This window comes from Equus quagga, chromosome 14 (genome assembly GCF_021613505.1).
Source record: "Equus quagga isolate Etosha38 chromosome 14, UCLA_HA_Equagga_1.0, whole genome shotgun sequence".
NCBI lineage: Eukaryota > Metazoa > Chordata > Mammalia > Perissodactyla > Equidae > Equus > Equus quagga.
Genome location: NC_060280.1, coordinates 87,684,217 through 87,705,574, shown reverse-complemented (window position 1 = coordinate 87,705,574; position 21,358 = coordinate 87,684,217). Strand labels below are relative to the sequence as shown.

General features: G+C 42.6%; 1 protein-coding gene across 2 annotated transcripts; it reads right to left on the bottom strand.

Annotated features, from left to right (window-relative positions):
- Window positions 1-6,204: 6,204 nt before the first annotated feature.
- On the bottom strand, window positions 6,205-20,726 carry LOC124252036 (zinc finger protein 14-like). Of its 2 annotated transcripts, XM_046685133.1 has the most exons (4): window positions 20,600-20,726; window positions 9,680-9,806; window positions 9,412-9,472; window positions 6,205-9,035 (listed from the first exon to the last, which is right to left on the bottom strand). In XM_046685133.1, the coding sequence occupies exons 1-4, from the start codon at window positions 20,600-20,602 to the stop codon at window positions 6,917-6,919; spliced, it is 2,310 nt and encodes a 769-aa protein (XP_046541089.1). In that variant the 5' UTR covers window positions 20,603-20,726; the 3' UTR covers window positions 6,205-6,916. The 2 variants fall into 2 exon arrangements, with proteins under 2 accessions (XP_046541089.1, XP_046541090.1); XM_046685134.1 differs by lacking the exons at window positions 9,412-9,472; window positions 20,600-20,726 and having other exon boundaries at window positions 9,680-9,807.
- Between the last annotated feature and the right edge of the window lie 632 nt (window positions 20,727-21,358).

Sequence of the window (21,358 nt, the reverse complement as noted above, 5' to 3'; positions counted from 1 at the left end):
ACATTTTAGGATCGTTTTCCTATTTCTGTGAAAAATGCCATTGGGATGATGATGATGATGATGATTATTACTATTGCTGAGGGAGATTAGCCCTGACCTAACATCTGTGCCAATCTTCCTCCACTTTATATGTGGATTGCCGCCACAGCATGGCTGACAAAGTGGTGTAGGTCCATGCCTGGGATCCGAACTTGCCAACCCAGGCCATGGAAACAGAGCACCCTGAACTTAACCATACACCATGGGGCTGGCCCCACTGCCACTGAGATTTTGATAGCTTGAGCTGAATTTGTACATTGCTCTGGGTAGTATGGACATTTTACCAATGTAATTTCTTCCAGTCCATGAACACAAAGTATCCTTCAACTTATTTGTGTCTTCTTCAGTTTCTTTCATCCATCAATATTTTTATACTTTTCAGTGTGCAGATCTTTCACCTTCTTGGTCCAACTGATTCTTAAGTATTTAATTCTTTTTGATGCCATTGTAAAGAGGGCTGTTTTCTTGATTTCTTTTTTGGATAGATCATTGTTGGTGTAAAGAAATACAACTGAGTTTTGTCTCTTGATTTTGTATCCTGCAACTTTACTGAATTTATTAGTTCTAACACATTTTTTTTGTGTGTGGAGTCTTTAGGATCATGTCATCTGCAAACATATAATTTTACCTTTCTGATTTTGATGCCTTTTATTTCTTTTTCTTGTCTGATTGCTCTTACTAGTACTTCCAGGAAGTGGCAAGGGCAACCTTCCTTGCGTTGTACATGATCATGGACTAAAAGAATTCAGCGTTTCTCCATTGAGTATGACGTTAGCAGTTGGCTTTTCATAAGTGACCTTTACTGTGTTGAGGAAATTCTCTCTTTAATACCTATAATCACTTTTATACATCTATTTGGTTGAGTTTCTACCATGTATGCATGTTGAACTTTGTCAAATGCTTTTTGTTCATCCATTTAGATGATGATGTGGTTTTCATCTTCCATTCTGTGACCTACCACAGAATGTGGTGTTATCATATTCATTGACACTTCACATTGATTGATATATTAAAAGAATCTTACATCCCAGGGAGGGGGCGGCCCCGTGGCTGAGTGGTCAAGTTCATATGCTCCACTTCAGGGGCCCAGGGTTTCACTGGTTTGGATCCTGGGCACAGACCTAGCACCACTCATCAAGCTGTGCTGAGGCAGCATCCCACATAGCAGAACTAAAAGGACCTACAACTAGAACATATACAACTATGTACCGGGGGGCTTTGGGGAGAAGAAAAATAAATAAAATAACTGGCTTATTTCATTAAAAAAAAAAAAAGAATCTTGCATCCCAGGGATGAATCCCACTTGACCGTGGTGTATAATCTTATTGATGTACTGTGGAACTCAGTGTGCTAGTATTTTATTGAGCATTTTTGCATTTATGTTCTTTAGATACATTGGCTTCTAGTTTTCTTTTCTTTTTTTTTTTTAAAGATTTTATTTTTTCCTTTTTCTCCCCAAAGCCCTCCAGTACACAGTTGTATATTCTTCGTTGTGGGTCCTTCTAGTTGTGGTATGTAGGATGCCACCTCAGCGTGGTTTGATGAGCAGTGCCATGTCCACGCCCAGGACTCGAACCAACGAAACACTGGGCTGCCTGCAGCAGAGCGCACGAACTTAACCGCTTGGCCACGGGGCCAGCCCCCTAGTTTTCTTTTCTTATGGTGTCTGTGGCTTTGGTATCAGGAAGATGCTGACTTCATAAAGTGAATTTGGAAGTATCCCTTCTACTTCTAGTTTTTGGAAGAGTTTAAAAAGGGATTGGTATTCATTCTGTGAATTTGTTATTATCTGTTATTGGTCTGTTCAGGCTATTTAAAAAAATTCTTTCTTGGTAGGTTGGTTGTTTATAGGAATACATCCATTTCTTCTTGGTTATCCAGTTTTTCATATGTAAATGTTCATAATACTCCTCTTTGATCCTATTTATTTCTAAGGCATCCAATGTAATGCCTCCTATTTCATTTCTGATTTTATGTATTTGAATCTTCTCTCTTCTTTTTGTAGTTAGTCTAAGGGTTTGTAGGTTTTATTCTTTAAAAACACCAACACTTAGTTTTGACTTTTTTCTATTGTTTTTCTATTCTCTATTTCTGCTCTAATATTTCCTAACCTTTGCTAACTTGAGTTTAGTTTGTTGTTCCTTTTCTGGTTCCTTGAGGCGTAAATTTAGATTGGTAACTTGACATCTTTTTTCTTGAAATAGGTGTTTATCACTATAAATTTCCCTTTTAGTACTCCTTATGCTGCATCCCATACATTTTGGTAAGTTGTATTTTCACTTTCTCTCAATATATTTTTTAAATTCCCTTTTGTCTTTGACTCACTGGTTGTCCAAGACTGTTGTTTAATTTCCACATACTTGTTAATTTTCACAATATTTGAGATAAATAGCGTTTTACTGTTGTTGTTTTTTTAATAGGCATTAGACTATGTTCAATGTTTGCCATAGCTGTGTCAGGGGCTTCAATATCCTCTAGTGTTTGGGTTTCCCTAGAAACTCAACCTTAAGTAGAGTCTGTGTCTTGCAGCTCTGTGTTTTAACCCACTGTTTTTATACTGGAGCTGTTATGGTGGGAAGGTATTTGAGTGAGAAAATGTTCTATTATGTTATAACTAAACCTGTACTGTTTTGGAGGAACTCAATCCCTGGGCGATGAACTTCAGAACAGGTTCTTAGCATTTATTTCTCCCTTTCTGCAAGAGAGGAAACCTGTGGGCTGTAGGATTGGCCTAATTGCTCTTTGCCCAATCAGATAAGGCTTTGGCAAATTAATTTTCTTTGAGGGAGGGCCTAAGTTACAGAAAATAGAATGCTTTGTGTGTATAATTAAAATGTTTTTCCCCATTTCCTGCAAGAAGCAAGAAGCAATTTGTTTTGATCTTCACTAGGAAAACCTGTTTGGGCTCCTGCAAGAAAAATTCATGAAATGTGGAGGGATTCCCCCTTACAGCTCTTAACTCTCAAGCTGGTCCATACTGTGTCTCCAGCAATTCACCTCTAACAGTTTGTGTGTTCCTAGAGGTTGCTGGCTTTAGCAAAGTGCTAATTCTCCATATTCTCCAGTTTGTTCTGGGGGCACTGGTTTGCCATGTAACCTGAAATCTCTCAGGGATCTAAGAGGTGTTAATTTTCCGTTTGTCCAGCATTTTTTATTCACTGAAGACCAGCATGACTACAAGTTCTTCAGATATTGGAACAGAAACCATCCCTTCACTTCTGTTGCTCTGTATTTTTACCATGGGAGACTATACCATTTCCAATTATTGATTCTACAACTAGTGACCATGTGAGTGGTTTCAGTTTTTCTTTTGTGACCAATGCATCTAGAAACATTATAATGGTATCACTGCATTTGGATTTCTTATCCTCATCTTTTCAAAATTCCCTACGCTGCACAGCTGTTTTTCACCCCAAAGACATTTTCCATTGGTTACCTTCTGTTTTATCATTGCCCTCGTGGGGGCAGGATTAACACCTTAGCTAAAATGGGATTGAATGTCAAGACTATGTCACCACAGGCATCAAGTGAATAGCAAAATGAATATCACCCAAAGGTAATTTCAAAAGAGAGTAGGGCAAGTTACAAGTGGCTTCCGCAAAGAATTGGTTGACTCTGAGACATGTAGGGTTAAAGGCTGCAAAAGATTTCAAGGTCTGACCCTCCTACCCACTGACAGACAAAAAGAGGCGTGTGTCAACGTGGCCACTTGTCTACCCACCGTGGGCCAGACACGGTGAGCAGCAATCCAAAGCTGATAAAGGGTCAAAGCTGAAAACAGAGGTCAGCATCTTTATTAAAGTCCCCTCCTGTGGTTTGGATGCCTCATCTACTTTAGGTGAATTTGAATATTAATTTAAAAGCCATGTGAAAAGCACAAGCAATATATTATAATTCAGATGACAAGGCCTCAAAAAGACCCAAATGAGTCCAGTCATCCCTGGGTGTTGCAGATCCAAGAAAATGTGTCAGTATGGTTCCAAAAAAAAAAAAAATACAATTATTTTAGTAATGTTATTAATTTGCTGTCTCATCTGTTGTGCTCTTGGAGGCACCCTGCCAGTGCAGCCTGCACACATGCAGCGAGCAGCCCTTTTAGGGAACAGAACTCTCTCTGGCTGGTTAATAAATAGTCTAAACCAAAGTAGTCAGCAGCTACCATGGCTGCCAGGGGGTTTTCCTTCAGGGAAAACATCTCAAACACTAGCTGTCTGCTGCATGCATTTTGAGTGTCTTGGACATTTCTTGGCTGGCATTAATGATGTATGTGTTAAACATCATGTGTGCCCAGGTCAGTACCAGTGACTCCCAGGACAATGAGCACTTAAGAGCAAATGGCAGGAAAACAGCATATCTGTGTTGCATGGGCTGAAGGGGTTTTGAAGGAGAGTGTTCAAAATGAAATACTGACACACAGACCACAGGTGATGTTCGGAGGAAGACCCAGGAATGGGATATAAAAGTGGCAGCTAGCGTGCAGTTACAATAAGCCAAAGTCCTGCAGGACTGACCATTCTGACAGAAAAGTCTAGTATAGAAACACTCTATTTGAAAGGTGCAAGTAACCCTGATGGTTAGAGCAAAGTAACAGGCCCCAAGGACTGGGGATTGAATGTAACTAACCTCTCAAACAGCAGGAAGACCTATGTGTAACAAAGCAAGCTTTAAGTCATTGGGACAAACTAAGAGGGTTGTAGACTGGGGTCATAAGAGGTACATGGTACACTGAATGCCTTTTTCACAAGCCCGGTGCTCTGTATTCTGAGAATTGAGTTGATAGTATCAATAATTCCTAGAGTGCCTTGATGAGTCCTTGCACATTGGCTTCACTAGGGTCATGTATGATAGGATGAGGATTTGTCTACATAAGTATCCTGGTCAGAGCATCGCAAGTAGCCAGGGGTGAGGGATTAAGGGGCCCCCTAAAGTCCACTTGCCATGAGCTCTAGGGACCCCTTCCTAAGCTTGGGAACTATGTACATTGACTATATTACCAGTGCCATTTTCTCACATTAGGTGCACTGATAGGCCACTATGTTGATCATGGCAGAGAGAAGTTCTTTGAGTTTTACCTAGGGAATACCCACAGGTTTGCTGAATGAGCAAAGTGATTCTTCTCACAGGAAAGGACAGAGTCCAGGGAGCCACCGCACAACACAGCAGAGAAACAAACCCCTACGTCCTTCTTTTTACTGCCCCATAGTAGATGTCATGGTGAATCAGGAAAACAGACCAACACTATTAACAGTATAAGGTGTTTCCTATACAAATTACACCTTATACAAATATCATCTAGAGAAGAAGGAAATCAGAACACTCCCAAGCACCAAAGACTGAATTTCTTTCCTGGCACACATAACAGGGCTTAAAGAAAAACCCAAACTCTGATACATCTTTGATGTGAGACTTGTTAAAACATCAGTGGAAACCTACACCTCTACAGAAAATAGAAATCAAACTATTGGTGGTAGTTTTGAGGATAATTTCTTTTTTTAAGATCAGCACCTGAGCTAACAACTGTTGCCAATCTTTTTTTTTTCTTTTTTCTGCTTTTTCTCCCCAAATCCCCCCAGCACATAGTTGTATATTTTAATTATGGGCCTTTCTAGTTGTGGCATGTGGGATGCCACCTCAGCGTGGCCTGATGAGCGGTACCATGTCCATGCCCAGGATCCGAACCAGTGAAACCCTGGGCCGCCGAAGCAGAGTATGCAAACTTAACCACTTGGCCATGGGGCCAGCCCGCTTTGAGGATAATCTTGACTGGAAAGGCAAAGAATCTGGAAAATGGGTTGCAGCATGGCATCCTCAAAGCTCCTATTCATTGATGTCTCTCTCCCAGTATGGTGGCTCCAAACTCTGACTAATGCCTTCTTGCTTCTGCCTTCCAAATCTCATGCAAGTGAGGCTCCTGCTGAATTCCAACATGGAACCATAGAGGAGGTGGACTCTGAAAGATCTAGTTCCTAACGTTACACTTATCACCATAATGCAAACCAAGTGTCCAGCTCTAGGTTTTGTTTCCCTACCACAGTCTAACTAATTCAAAGTCTATTTATCAAATAACAGGAAGGACGAACAAAGGCCCAAATGTGAAAATAATTCACATGAAACTACACTTTTTGATAAAGTTGCCATGTGTACAAATTTATTCTCAATGTTTAATAGTATGGAAAATAGAAAAAGGCTGTTATACCCAGCACCTCAAAAAGGCTTTCTCAGTAAGAAAGGTACAATATATAATGGATTAGGGATATACAGATGCTTCTACACAAGGCCAGCAGGAAAATCCCAACAAACAAGTATCAATTTTCAACAGTCCCTGAACACAGAACAAATAAAACATTATAAAAGAAAATTAAACCTAATTGTATATTAGCAATACATTTCAATTCACCCATGGATACAACAGGCTGCAAAATAGAAAGAGAAAATATTAGTCAATTTAAGGAAAAGGCAGTACCTGTTAATCTTATGTACTAGTTTTGAAAGACAATTCACAGAACTCTTGCTTCATTTCTAATAGTAATTTGTAGAAATCCACAGTCCAATATCGCATTTTAAGAAAGAGGCTTGGTAAACACAATATATTTACAACGTTTATAACAATTCTTTCATCTCGAAAATTTTCTAGAACATTATACATAGAGTAATTTCCATTAATCTTTCCCATGTTTCTTGAACTCTTTTCATTGGGCATTTTCAGATAAGGGTGGGGGGCAATTGAAGGCTTCCCCATGCTGTTTACGTTCAGGAGGTTTTATCAATTAAGGTCTTTCATGTCTTTGTAAGGACTTGGGATCAAGAAGACTTTCCCACATTCTTCATATTTATATTTTTCTCCTCTGTGTACTCTTACATGTCCTTAAAACTTTGTTCAAGAAATAAAGGCTTTCCCACATTCCTGATATTCACAGGGTTTCTTTTCAGTATGACGTTTTTCATGAATTTGTAAGAAACCATAATATTTGTAGGCTTTACCACATTGTTTACATTCATACAATTTCTTTCCAGTGTGCAGTCTCAGGTGTATTTTTAAGGCTTGGAGATAACAGAAGGCTTTCCCACATTCCTTGCATTCATAGGGTTTTTCTCCAGTGTGCAGTCTCAGGTGTATTTTTAAGGTTTGGAGATAACAGAAGGCTTTCCCACATTCCTTGCATTCATACGGCTTCTCTCCAGTATGAGTTCTTCCATGTAATTTTAAGGAATAGTAATAATTGAAGGCTTTACCACACTGTTTACATTCATAGGGTTTTTCTCCAGTGTGAATCCTTTGATGTATTTGAAATGAACTGGGAGTAACGAATCGTTTCTCACATTCCAGACACTTGTAGGTTTTCTCTCCAGTATGAATTCTTTCATGTTTGCGCAGAGCACTGGAACAAATGAATGCTTTACCACATTTTTTACAATGATACGGTTTCTCTCCAGTGTGAGTTCTTTCATGTGTTTGTAGAGAACCGGAAGAAGTGTAGGCTTTACTACATTTTTTACATTTATAGGGTTTCTCTCCAGTGTGACGTCTTTCATGTAATTGCAATGAAGAGGAATAATTAAAGGCTTCCCCACATTCCAGACATTTATACGGTTTCTTTCCACTATGAGTTATCTCGTGTTTTCGCAGAGAACTGGAACAACGGTATGCTTTACTACAGTGTTTACATGTGTGGGGTTTCTCTCCTGTATGAATTCTTTCATGTAGTTGGAAACCTTTATGAGTAACAAAACCTTTACCACATTGCTTACATTCATAGGGTTTCCGTCCCGTGTGAGTACTTGCATGTGTTTTAAAAGTTTGATGATACCTAAAGGTTCTTCCACATTGTTTACATTGATAGGGTTTCTCCCCAGTGTGAATTGTTTCATGTTTGCGCAATGAAGTGGAATAACTGAAAGCTTTTCCACATTCTTCACATATATAAAGAACATCTCCCTTGTGCATCATCATGTGTCTCTGAAAGCTTGTGAACCTTGCAAAGATTTTCCCACATTCTTTACATTCATAGGATTTTCCTACAGTGTGAATTCGTTCATGTATTTGAAAGGATGCACGCAAACGGAAGGCTTTCCCACATTCCTTACACTTGTAGGGTTTTTCTTCTCCACTGTGATTTCCTCCTTCATGTATTCGGAGACCTTGATGAGAAACGAAAGTTTTACCACACTGCTTACATTTATAGTTTTTCTCTGCTATGTGAGTCCTCTCATGTTTTTGAAAAGTATCCCGATTTCTGAAGACACTTCCACATTGTTTACATTGATACAGTCTCTCCTCAGTGTGAGTTCTTTCATGGCTTTTCAATCTAGAGGAATAACTAAAGGCTTTCCCACATTCCAGACATTCATAGGGCTTCTCTCCACTATGAGTCTTTTCATGGACTCGCAGAGAACTGGAAGAAGCGTATGCTTTACTGCATTTTTTACATTCATAGGGTTTCTCTCCAGTGTGACTCCTTTCATGTACTTGGAAACCTTTAAGAGAAACAAAACCTTTACCACACTGCTTACATTCATAGGGTTTCTGTCCTGTGTGAATCCTCTCATGTCTTTGAAAAGTATGATGATAAATAAAGGTTCTTCTACATTGTTTACATCGATTGAGTTTCTTCTCGGTGTGAATTCTTTCATGTCTTCTCAAAGAAGCGGAACTACTAAAGGCTTTCTCACATTCCTTACATTTATTGTTTTCCCCTCTACGGTGATTTCTTTTATGTTTTTCAAAAACCTGGAGATAACGGAAGGCTATACCACATTTCTTACATTTATACGGCTTTTCTCCATCTGTCTGATACTCATCCGGTTTGAGTCCAGTGTGACATCTGATGTGCCCATAAAGGGGTGAATGACGCATGAAGACTTTCCCACATGCCCTGTATCCATGTGGTTTCACTCTAGTAGTTTTCTTATTCAGACTGAGATTTGGAATAAGGCTGAAGTTTTCTCTGCACTCACTACTGTCTTCACTTTCACAGAGTCTCTCTACCATACGATTTCTGTAAAAAATGAGAAGCACATTATTAATGATTTTATGTTTGTTACATTTATTATGACTTACAGGAAAACTGTTGGTTTTCTGCCTTGTGTGAATTCTCTGAAATTGAATATACTGAATGCTCTGTAAGAGGACCTCACCCTTGCTATTACCCAAACAGTGATATTCCTACAGAGCGTTTATTAATACTGTTTCCAAGTGAACTATTTTGCAAACACTGAACATCTATGTCACATACATCAAGTATTTTTGGTGAAAATTTTCCAAGAATAAATACATTTGAAGCAGAGGTTATTTGGTTTGTTTCCTTCTTTTAAAGTTTCATAACATAACAGAATTCTCATGAGCTATGACTTTCTACCATGAGTGTGACTTACCTTAGTTTTCTCCCCTGGTTTTTGTACTGATCTCCAATGTCATGATCCTCCCATTTTTTCCCTAAAATGTAGACCAATGAAAATGATTGCAAAATGTAAGAAATTACAGACAAATTACTACAATCCTTGTCCATTTTTGACTGTGACCGTGCCTAGTTTATTCACCAACATCCTCCTTTCCACATTCTGAAACACCTTCAAACACTGTTGATGGGCCAGAAACACTTGCTCTCCACTTGATGCAGTGATGGAATGTCCTCATTCTTACCTACTGAGGCCAGGTGCCTGAAGGTGTCCCACATCACATCTCTGTAGAGTTTCTTCTGTGAAGGATCCAGCAAAGCCCACTCCTCTGGGGTGAAGTTCACTTTCACGTCCTCAATGGCCACTGAGTCCTGAAACACCACAAATACGTGTAGAGTAGGATGCATGAGCCTGACAGCACTGGGGATCTATACTCCACTTGTAGGAAGGTTATGCGTGACTATGTTACCTCCAAACATTTATTCTATGACACGATCATCAAAGTTACTCTGTCTACACTCCATTATAAATTTAACAGCATCATAAACACATGGAAATTATTTACATGCTTTTACTGGATAACACTGCATCTTATTACTAATGGGAGGGTCCAAGCATGTGGGGAAGCGAGAGAAATTCTATACAAATGAAACATTTTAAGACCATCAATACCTTGTGAGAAAAACTCATCTTATTCCTTCCTGCCCACCGTTAACAACACTCCATGAAGCAGAGGAGCAAATATGCATAATGTTTTAATGAATAAAAACATAGTGAAGAACGGGAAGCTTTTTCTTCTATTCTCAACACCAGACATGACAGTCCAGGAGATCTGTGGAAATCCAACTTTTAATAAGGCCCAACTGGCCACATCATCCCTAAAAGTACAACAGGCCTTTAGAAGTAGCCAGGGAGAGCCGGTGGAATGAAAATATTCTTGTGGGAAAGTACTGCTTTTAACTTGTGTAATATTATCGCAGACTCAGTTTTCCTTTCTCTGTGCCATTTGATGGGGCTAGAATGTTAATTGGAACTTAGACTTCAGACATGAGGAAGAAGGAATGACAGCTTAGACCACAAAACCCCTACACTCACATGCCACAGGCTGCTTCCAGCCAATGTGAGGCACTCATAGGCACCCAGTTAGAAAATACGCCAGGGGAGCTCTTTATGGCAGACTGAGAACCCTGAGCCCTGCGCCTTGCTGACCTTGAGGACCCAGCTGAGAGTTGCAGATTGCAAGTGTGTTCATTAAAAATCACAATGGCTTAGACCTGATCGGTGGTTACCAGGGAAAAGGGGGGTGGGGGGAGGGCACAAAGGGGGAAGTGGTGTACCCACAACATGACTAACAAAAATGTACAACTGAAATCTCACAAGGTTGTAATCTATCATAACATTAATAAAAAAAAAAATCACAATGACTTGATGGCGAATTTGCCCATGAGAATAAAATACCTGAAGGGTTCAGCAATGCTTTCCTACAAAAGAACATAAAATCTCCGTTTTCAATTGTAGGACGAACTGCTTCCTGATCAGCCACTCCAGAGGCTGCCCTGCCAGCTTCTCTAATTCTCAAGCTCCCATGTTGTGACCAGGAGCATGACATGATACCTCAAACCCTGAATGCACAAATTCCTTAGCTGATGACACCACACGCTGCCAAAAGTGTAGGACAGGGTTTATTATGTGCATAATTAAGGTATCTGGGGAAAGTCAGGCAAGCCATGAAATGGCCTCATAGAGCAGTGAAAGGTGCCAGAATTTTAAAAATCAAGGTTAGGGAGTGAATCAGGGTGATAGTTCACACACAAGGGCAGGATCTTGCGTGGACTGACTCTCTAGCCACTGCCACAGGAAGGAGCAGCAAGACACTCTTATCACTTTGTACAGATGGCAGTCACAGGAGAATGAGGAAGAATAAGGCTTCAAAGCCATCAGCAATCAATCAACAAAAACTGGAGTCAGAAAATTCTGGTTTCTGGTCGGGCATTTAAGGAATGTGGAAGTAGTCATCCCAACCTCTTAGAAAAAAACGAAAAACCTTGAAATGAACAACTCTTCTTAGATTCAACAGAGTATTGAGGTCAGAGGCAAACCAACCTCTCCAAAATTGGGAAAGAGAAACTGAAGATGGTATTTTCAACTAGACCCCAAATCTTCTGTTCTTATCAAGGCCTGTACTGAAAACAATCTGTTCCACCAGAGGCTAACGCAGAGACGAAGAGCAAATGACAGAACGCAATATCCATGCACCACAGACCATGACAGAAGGCTTAAAATACACAAATGGGGATGCCAGAAGGAAAAGACAGAAAGGAAAAGAAATACATGAAGTACTAATCCCTGAGATTTTTCCTAAAATTAATCACAGATGGCAAATTGTAGATCCAAGCATCACAGAGAACAATAAAAACAGGAAAAACACCAAAAATGCACAGCAACCTAGAAAAAATCATATTCTAACTAGAAAAAAGTCAACAACAAAGAGAATACATTGAAAAGAAGCCAGGGGAAAACCAGACCTTAGTTACAGAGAAGAAAGATTCGAATTAAATCAGACTTCCTTTCAGAAATCATGTGAGAGTGGAGTGAAATATTCAAAGTTTTCAAAGAAAAAAACCTCTCCTAGTTTTCAAAACCAAAAGCTGGTCCTTTGAAAGGATTAATTACATAAAATTGATAAACATCTAGTCAAGATAACCGAGGAAAGATGGAAGGCAAAAATTACTAAGACCAGAAATGAAAAGGGGAAATGGACGTGAGGAAGGATTTGATACCATCCAACATCCATTAATGATAACAAACTAATAATAGAAGGGAACTTCCTCTTCTTGAGAAAGAACATCTACAGGACACCTGTAGCTAACGTCAAAATGGTGAGAATCTAGATGCTTCTCTGGTAAGATGAAGTATAGAGCAAGGAAGTTTCCTCTCCTCACTGTATGTAACGTTGTACTGGAAGGCCTAGCTGTGTAATAAGAAAATAAAATATGCTTCACATATTGGGAAGCAAGAAATAAAACTGTCTTTGTAAAACATCTGAAAGAATCCTCAACAACAGAGATAACTCTGGGAATTACTGAGAGAGTACACCAAGGTTGAAGGATACACAAGTCAAGTGCTTTCCTACAGACCCACATAGTCAAGTGATCTTTGACAAAGGAGTAAAGGCAACTCACTGGGCAAAACAAAGTCTTTTAAGCAAATAGTGCTGGAAATAATGGGTATCCACAGACAAAACACAAATGAATCCACACACACACAAAATGAATGTTGACACAGACATGAACCTTTCATGAAAATTAACTCAAAATAGATGACAGATCTAAACGTAAAGTGCAAAGTCAAGAACGCCTAGGAGATAACACAGGGGAGAAAATCTCGGTGACCTTGCCTTTAGTGATGAATTTTTAGATACAACTCCAAAAAAGATCTCTGAAGGGAAAAAAATGATGTTTCACTTCATTAAGAAGAAAAATTCCTGCTCTGGGAAAGTGTTAAGAGAATGAAAAGACAAGTCACAGATGAGGAGAAAATCTTTTGTAAAACACGTATCTGACAAATAATGATACCCCAAATACCCAAAGAACACAAAACTCAATGGTAAGAAGACAAACAACCCAATTAAAAACGGACAAAGACCTGAACAGACACCTCAACAAAGAAGATACGCAAGTGGGAAATAAGCAACACGAAAACATGCTCAGCTTCTATCTTTGGGGAGTTACAAAGAAAACAAAGACTACACATCTATTAAATGGTTAAAATTCCAAACACTCAGAACACCAGAAATTGATGAAGAAGTGAAGCTACAGGCAATCCTCATTCATTGCTGGTGGAAGTGGAAATTGATATGCCTACATTGGGAGACAGGAATTTTCTGTCAAAACTAAACATACTCTTACTACACAGAGTAAGATCCAGTGATCACTCTCCTTGGAATTGACCTAAATGAGTTGAAACTTATGTTTACAGAAAAACCTACACATGGATGTTTATAGGCACTTTATTCATAATTGCCAAGAGTTAGAGTTAAGCAAGATGTCCTTCAAGAGTCCAATGGATAATCAATCACTGGTGTATCCATATGATGATATACTGTTCAGTGATAAAAGGAAATGAGGTATGAAGCCATGAAAACATATAGAGGAATATTAAAAGTATATTGCTGGGGCTGGCCTGGTGGCACAGCAGTTAAGTGCACACATTCCGGTTCAGCGGCCCGGAGTTCACCGGTTCAGATCCCAGGTGTGGACATCCCACCCCTTGGCAAGCCATGCTCTGGTAGGTATCCCACGTATAAAGCAGAGGAAGATGGGCACCGATGTTAGCTCAGGGCCAGTCTTCCTCAGCAAAAAGAGGAGGATTGGCAGCAGATGTTTGCTCAAGGCTTATCTTCCTCAAAAAAAAAAAAAAGTATATTGCTAAGGGAAAGAAGCCAATCTCAGAAGGCTACATACTGTTTGATTCCAAGTACATGACATTCTGGAAAAGAGAAAAGGACGAGCCAATAAAAAGACCTCAGGTTGTGAAGGATTTCAGGGTTGGTGGGAAGGAAGAATGAATAGGTAGGGCATAAGGGGTTTTGAAGGAAGTGAAACATTATATGATACAAAAATGAAGGATACATGCCATCAACATTTGCCAAAACCGACAGATCCCATAACAGAGTCAATGCTCATGTACACTGTGCACTTTAAGGTATCAATATTGGTGAGTAACTGCAACCGATGTCCCACTGTGACACAAGACTTCAAAAAGTAGTGCAAACTGCGTGAATGCAGAAGGGTTATGTGGGAACTCTCCGTGCTTTCTGATCAATTTTTCTGGAAACATAAAATTGCTCCAAAGAAACTGAAGTATCTTAAAAAAGAAAGAAAGATTAAGACAACCTCATAACTCACCCCTGATAACTGAAACAGGACATCTCTCATTCAAGTGATTTCAACAAGCTAGTATGATGCTCTCTGATCTGAGACCAGTAATGGGGGTGGGGGGGGAACTTGCATCGAATGCCTTGTTGGAGAGCACAGCACTGGATCCTCTGAGAAGTGCCATGGTCACTGTCAGTAGTGGCAGAACCCCAAGGTGGATGAGGAGCATCCTGGCGAGTCCTCGTCTTGTAGACCTAGTAATGTACAGTAAGGGTTCCCTATATTTATATTTTGGCTATCTCTGAGTCAAGAGATTCCTAAAGTTTTTTTTTTTTTTTTTACTACAAAGTTGCAACACTTAGACAATTGTACAAAAGTCTGTGAATATATGTAGATAGGGCCAATAGTAAGATGGCTGCCTGATATCTGGTTAGCTGTGTGACCCTTGGGTTTGCTCCTTCATCAGGGATGTCTCAAGTAGGGACGTACAGCAGCAACTCTCCACTGAGCTCCATCATGTAGACATATGTGAGGTTGTCCTTAAAATCTGTGCACTCCCCAGAGTTGGGGATTCAGTTAATCCCACAGAACTTTTTTTTTTTTTTTTTTTGAGGAAGATTAGCCCTGAGCTAACATCTGCTGCCAATCCTCCTCTTTTTGCTGAGGAAGACTGGCCCTGAGCTAACATCCATGCCCATCTTCCTCTACTTTATATGTGGGACACCTACCACAGCATGGCTTGCCAAGCGGTGCCACGTCCACACCCGGGATCCCAAGTGGCGAACCCCGGGCCACCGAAGCAGAACATGCGCACTTAACTGCTGAGCCACTTGGCCAGCCCCTCCCATGGAACTTCTGAGGGAAGTCTCCAACAGGGGGAATGGTGACCTCCTCCAAAACTCTAGAATCTTTCAGGCAACTGAATAGAGAGGAGGCCACCCTCCTCTAGGTGGCTTAAGTCAGAGGGCCAAAGTGTGACTCCATCATATCATGTGGAAGTGCTGGTGGGTATGCTGACCTGTCAGCATGGTTCCCCGGGCAAAGGTACAATGGGCAGCTCAGTAGAGGGTCACAGGCTCAGAGATTATGAGAGCGTCTCTTTTCAAGAAAGCCCAGTACACGGTGGAAACTACAGCTCTAATGGCATATAGCGTGGGGCTGAGGAAGGCAGGTGCTTGCATCAGACACATAAGGATAACTTAAGGTCCTCATGGGTACCCCGGGAGGCATGAGAGGAAGTCACTGAGGCCTCTACAGTGAAGGAAATTCTGAGGGCACTAACAGGAGTGCCTGTTGTACGGCAATTTAAACACAGTCCAGAGCCTTCTGTGGCTGAGGGGCCCATTCAAGCTGATCCAACTTGCAAGTTACAGCATAAGTGGACTCAACTAAAATTTGTAAACAAGAAATACGTTGCCTGCCCAACACCTAAAGAATCTAGTAGATGTGGTTGCTGAGGGGCCTATGGCTATTTTTTCAGTGTCAGGGAGGAAACGGCTGTCTGATTATCAAAGAATATTTAGAAACTTAACCACAGTTTCAGAGCTTCACATTATATGAGGGTCAATGGCCCATGCATTTTTTGAGAGCTCCTTTTTAAAACATTTGTGTGTTCTGAATGAATGTGAAATGAATGTCCAAAGGAGCAGGTACAAAGGGGCATGCCATGTCGTGCCTGCCTTTCTGGAACAAAGCGGATGCAGTTCAGACCCTGCCTGGAGAAACTGAGGGAGGGCAAGGCTGCTGAGGCTCCCTGAGGGTTACCAGGTAAAAGGGCATCATGTACCTTCAGAGGGGAAGGCCAAGTGCAGCGGAGGCTGGGGACACAGGACTGGACAGGACAGACTTAGCCAGATCTGTGACAGCAGGGTATTTCCCAGCTGCTGACTGGATGGAGTCAGTCATTTCCATAATGTCAAAGGCCTGGGAATAGGGTTTATTTGGTGCAAAAACAGTCTCAGGGTTGGGATGATCCAAAGCGAGGTGTCATTCTTTCTTTAAAGGTTCAAGAACAAATGGAATAAGGCTGATAAACGGAGAAGCATCGGGGACAATCACTTCTTTAATTTACATTTGGCCATATTAACTATGTAACTGAGAAGCTAAGGTCAGTGGGGTCCCATTTTGTCAGACCAATTTGGAAGTCGTAAAGACTTGATTTAATTTTAATTTATGAATTATTCATTCGGAGCTTCCCTGCTTCACTACAGGATATTTTAGGACAATGAGTGTTATGAGTATGAGGAATTTAGGTAAGGTGAGCATTCTGCTGTAAAAACGAGGTACACCTGTTTGTCCTCGAGATTATATTCAGTAAGTCCTCTAAGGTTATGAGGGAAATTGCTTAAATTTAGTGAAATCCCCAGGTATACCTGTAACGTGAAACCTAGTTTGATTAATTTCATGAAGATTTGTGAATTAGCGCATTACAGGGGATGTTAATATTAACTCAGAACCTCTGACGTAGAGGATCAAGGCCAAGCAAGGCTCTTTCATCTTTGTTGTGTAAATTGTTTTGGCACATTTTGGATTTCCGAGCGGGTCAAACTATAGACCTTTGTTTCAGTGCCTTTCCTCTTGCTCCCTCCCTGCTGGCAGGCCCTGTTTTGTATTCTGGTCACTGGATACACTGTGGGGGAGGGGATGGCCTCTCCATCCTGATAGTCACAATTTTTTTTCCACTAGAGGGACTCACATCACTGCCATCAGGGTTAGTGGCCTCCTCCAAGACAACTGGCTGCTTTATGGACTTTTAATATCCCGGGCTTAAGTCAGTTTAAACTAACCCCTTTGCTGTGCCACAGTGAGGCTATGTGTGCTGCCCCCCACTATGCAAAGGTCAGGGTCTTCGTGGCAGTAGAGGCAGGGGCAGCAGCAGAGGTACTGAAGGGGCCTGGCAGCCCTCTGCTATCAGGAGTGTGGATGCCACCCTCCATCTACTGGCTCCTTTCTTGTCTCTTCTCTTTCCTCTGCAATAACTGTTGAGGACTGACCATCTGAAGGCCTTATATCAGTTGCAGGGGATAATCATCTTCACATACCTTCAGATGCCCCCTAATGGCAGGGAAACCCCAGCTTTAGTCTCACCTTCACTCTAAACACAGATAGGTTCCATCCAAGACATAACCCAGGACCACATTAAGGAGGGCCCCATTCCCAGGCTCCTGCTCCCAAGGGAGTGCAACTGCCAGCTTGGTGCCTTCTGTGTATAGAACCCAGGCTTGGTGGGGTCAACAGTGCAACACAGGGCAGCACAGCGCCCAGGAGGAGCTGCCCAGCAAGCAGCAGCCCACAGTGCAGGAGCCTGCAGGCTTTCTCATCAGCCTGTCCAGGGAAGAAGGCCCAGGGGAAAAGGGAGGGTGAGGCCTAAGTTTTCAGTGGTCAAACAGCAAATCTGTGCACCCTGGTTACTCATTACAAGAACGGACAGGGCTAAGAAAAACAGGCATCCACACTGGCTTGTTTTTACATAAAGAAACACTAACAGGATGATGAAGCAGTGACCAAAACTGGTCATGTAGGTAGGCTGGAGTCAGAGCAGAGGAGTGGGGCAGGACCGCAGGCAGGGAGCCTCCTTAAGGGAGTTTCCTTATAGGCATTTTTTTTAACCTTCTCATGCACTATTTATTTAAAATGAGATAATTTTATATACATATATTTACCTATGCATTATCATTATTTTTAATTAACTTCTGCTTTATTAATTAACTTAATTTTAACTTTTCTACATGGGTAACTTCCAACATTTAATCCTCTAAGTACTAGCAGATATAAAATTGTAAACCATAAAAAATTTACAAATCCTTTCTAACTAAAGGACAAGGGGCATTATAGTTTGTCCCTCTGCTATATTTCACAGCAGGGATAATTTCAGGAATGGGTAGCATATTATAAGGCATTAGGGGTTGGCAATTAAGCCCTGAAATGTATAGGAATTTGAGAGCTTTACATAAGCTCTGCAGCGTTTTCTTCCTATCAATTAAATTAGAAACTCAATTGTTTCTCTCTCATATCCATTAAACTAGGGATCCATTTGCCTTAGAAATAGTATAGCCTTTTAAATGTCAAAGATCTCTAGAGACAAAGACACACCTAACAATGGAAAATGCATGGAGGACTTAGATACACCCATCTCACCTCCTCAAATTCTCTTGCCTAAATGGAACACAAAATCTCCTCGGTTCTACAATATTCTTGGTTTATCTCTCAATCAACAGGGCCCAAGTGTTAATGGAGACTAGAATCAAAGGGCTGCAATCTTCATTGGGTAAAAGAATCCAAGGACAGAAACAAGAATATCCCAATTAGCTCATAGAAGCAGCCTGCTTGCCCACAGTTCAGAACGAAAATCCACATTCAGAAAGTGATCATATTCCAAGATTTGGAGTCTAGACTCTTCTGCTTGAGACAGAACCCTGGAGGGGGTCAGTCCCTGGTGAAGGAGGGTGGGGACCCCTGAGCAGCCACAGGGAGGCACTCTGGGAGCCCACACACCCTGCCTCTCCTGTGAGCATGGAGGCACTGCCTCCCCCAGGCTCCCATCCTCACAAGTGAGGAAACTCTCAGCTGGAATCAGTCTAAGCTTCTGACCCACATGGACTCCAAATTCATGAACCCTTTGTCCACAGGACAGAACACCTGATCTTCACAGACTTCCTCACTGTGCACAGATTACACTCTCAGTGCACCTACAGTGTGGGTGCAAAACTCAAACAATGTTTAAAACATCTAGGCCTAAGGAACCACAACCACAGCCTCAGAAAGGGCATCACTCTCCACTCCATGAGCACGTGCGCCCCCAGCTGTCCAGGGCTCTGCAGCTCCTCTCAGGATAAAGGCTCTTTCCATGGGGGTGTGAGCAGTAGGACACCTGCAGGGGAGGCTCCCCAGGAAGGACAACTGGGCCTTCAAGGCCTTTCCTCTGTAGGCCCAGGGGGGCCTTAGGTTGGGTCAATGACTGCAGGGTCTGCTCCCCACTGCAGATGCTCTGGAACATCATTGTTATTTGAATGATACAAACCAGTGTTTGAACAATCCAGCAAAATCTCTCAAACCCATTGTTTATATGGAAAGAGGGAACAAATCTAGCGCATTTTCACTAGTTCAATCATAGAACCCCAAATGTCTTTCCTTTCAGGAAAAAAGAGGTCAGTTTTAATTATTATTTCCATGGCAAGACCGTTTTGTAAAAATCAATCATACTGGAACACTTGTGGCCCGCACGTCTAAGCTCTGAAATTTCACTTTAAAACACCGAAAACTAAAGAACAGACCTCAGGAACTGCATATGCTCAGGAGAGGAAAAACGGAAACCAGAATTCGCAGCAAATGGAATATTTTACTTTTTCTGAAATCTACCTCTTTCTTGCCAGTTTGGGAGTATTTCATACTGTCTCTCAAGCTCAATTCAACACATTTTACCCGTAGTGAAAACCGGTGATTTAAGTGAATAACTTTTTTCAAGACGACCAACCCCACTGCCAGGAGGGGCAATGCCGACAGGAAAGATCGCCCAGAAAAGCTCAAAAAGGAACCTGCCCCCAGAGGACTTCCCACAGCATGTCTGCGCCCAGAAAGATCCTGGGAGACGCATTAGGATTTCATACAACGTAGTTCCAGGCGGTGAGAGGCTGCTTTTCACTCATGGAAAATATCCACACACACCGTCTTTAGAAAAGAGCTATCCATGGCTCTAGGGGAAAAGGATAAACGATTAAAATACCGCGTCTGTTTGAAACGCACCACGAAGGACAAATACTTAATAATCCTGAGAACTAAAAACGGGCTTTGGGAATGCGGGGAGAGATGGGAAACTTAGGGATTTATCGCCAGTCCTGGGAAGAGCTGAGGGGACAGGACTGTGGATTTGAGAGCCTGCTCCCCAAATATATGGAAAATGCCGAGAAAACAGGTGCCCCCTGAGGAGAAAGAAGGCCCTGGGGACCCACAGACCGCAGCCCCTCCGCGCACGGACCCCGGAGCCCGAGGCCCGACTGTCCTGCGGGCCCTCCCGCTGGCCCCGCACCGTCTGGGACACGCGGGGCTGCGGGCACACAGCGGCCCAAAGACGCTCGGGCCCAAGTCGCCGCGCGCAGGGACCACAGGACGCCCGGGGCCCGGCTGCCGGCCCCGCCCCCACGCTGCGGCCGGAGGGGCCTGAGGGCCGAGCGGCGCCACCGCGGACTCGTGGCGGCAGACCCCGGAGGGGACCGCGGGAGGCCGGGCCCGCCCCGCCGCTTCCCACCACTCCCTCCTCCGGTGTCCTCACTCCGGGGCCGCACACTCACCATTTCTAGGGCTCCTGGGTCCCCCGAGTCCTTCCTACGACCCCCCACGACAGGTGCAGATAAAAGCCTGAGAGAAGCTGCGGCAGAGCCACCAGAGAGCACCAAGACAGGCGACACGCAACTCAGAGGCCGGAACAACAGGGACGTCGACCAGGGTACGCTGCGTGGCCCCACCCACAGCCCCAGCGCCACCCCGATTGGACAGTTCCCAAGGCCACGCCCCTCCCCGCTGAGTGACATCACAGAGGGAGGACGCTTGGCTCAAGGGACCCACCTTCCCCCGCTGGGCCGAAATCTGTCCTTTCTGGGTCATTTGCATTGAAACAGAACTCTTTCCGGGCCTGGGGCTGACTCTGCTCTTCCCGCAGCTTCTGCAAGACGACTTGTTCCAGGTGTGCACAGGGAATCCCTGATTCAGTTTCAAGAAGGAGCAAGTACAGACAAGAGGGTGGCTCAGGCCAGGACACACTGGAAAAGAGGCTCTTCGGTCCTCTAGGGGTCAAGGGCTTGGCGTAAGGCTGCGAGGCCACTCATGGAACTGTGACCCTTGTTTAGAAAAGCAGACACTTAAACGTGCCCTCACCAGCTGGGATCAAGTGTCGGGCCCCATTTTGATCTTTCCGCCTTGCCAGCGATCAGCCTTCCACCCATCCCCGCCTCACCCCCACTCATTTGGTTCTTAGGATAAAGAATCCCTGGGCCCTGGGCTCTGCTGGGAAGTTGGAACCCCACAGCCCTAGCGGGGTGAGGTTCTCTTCT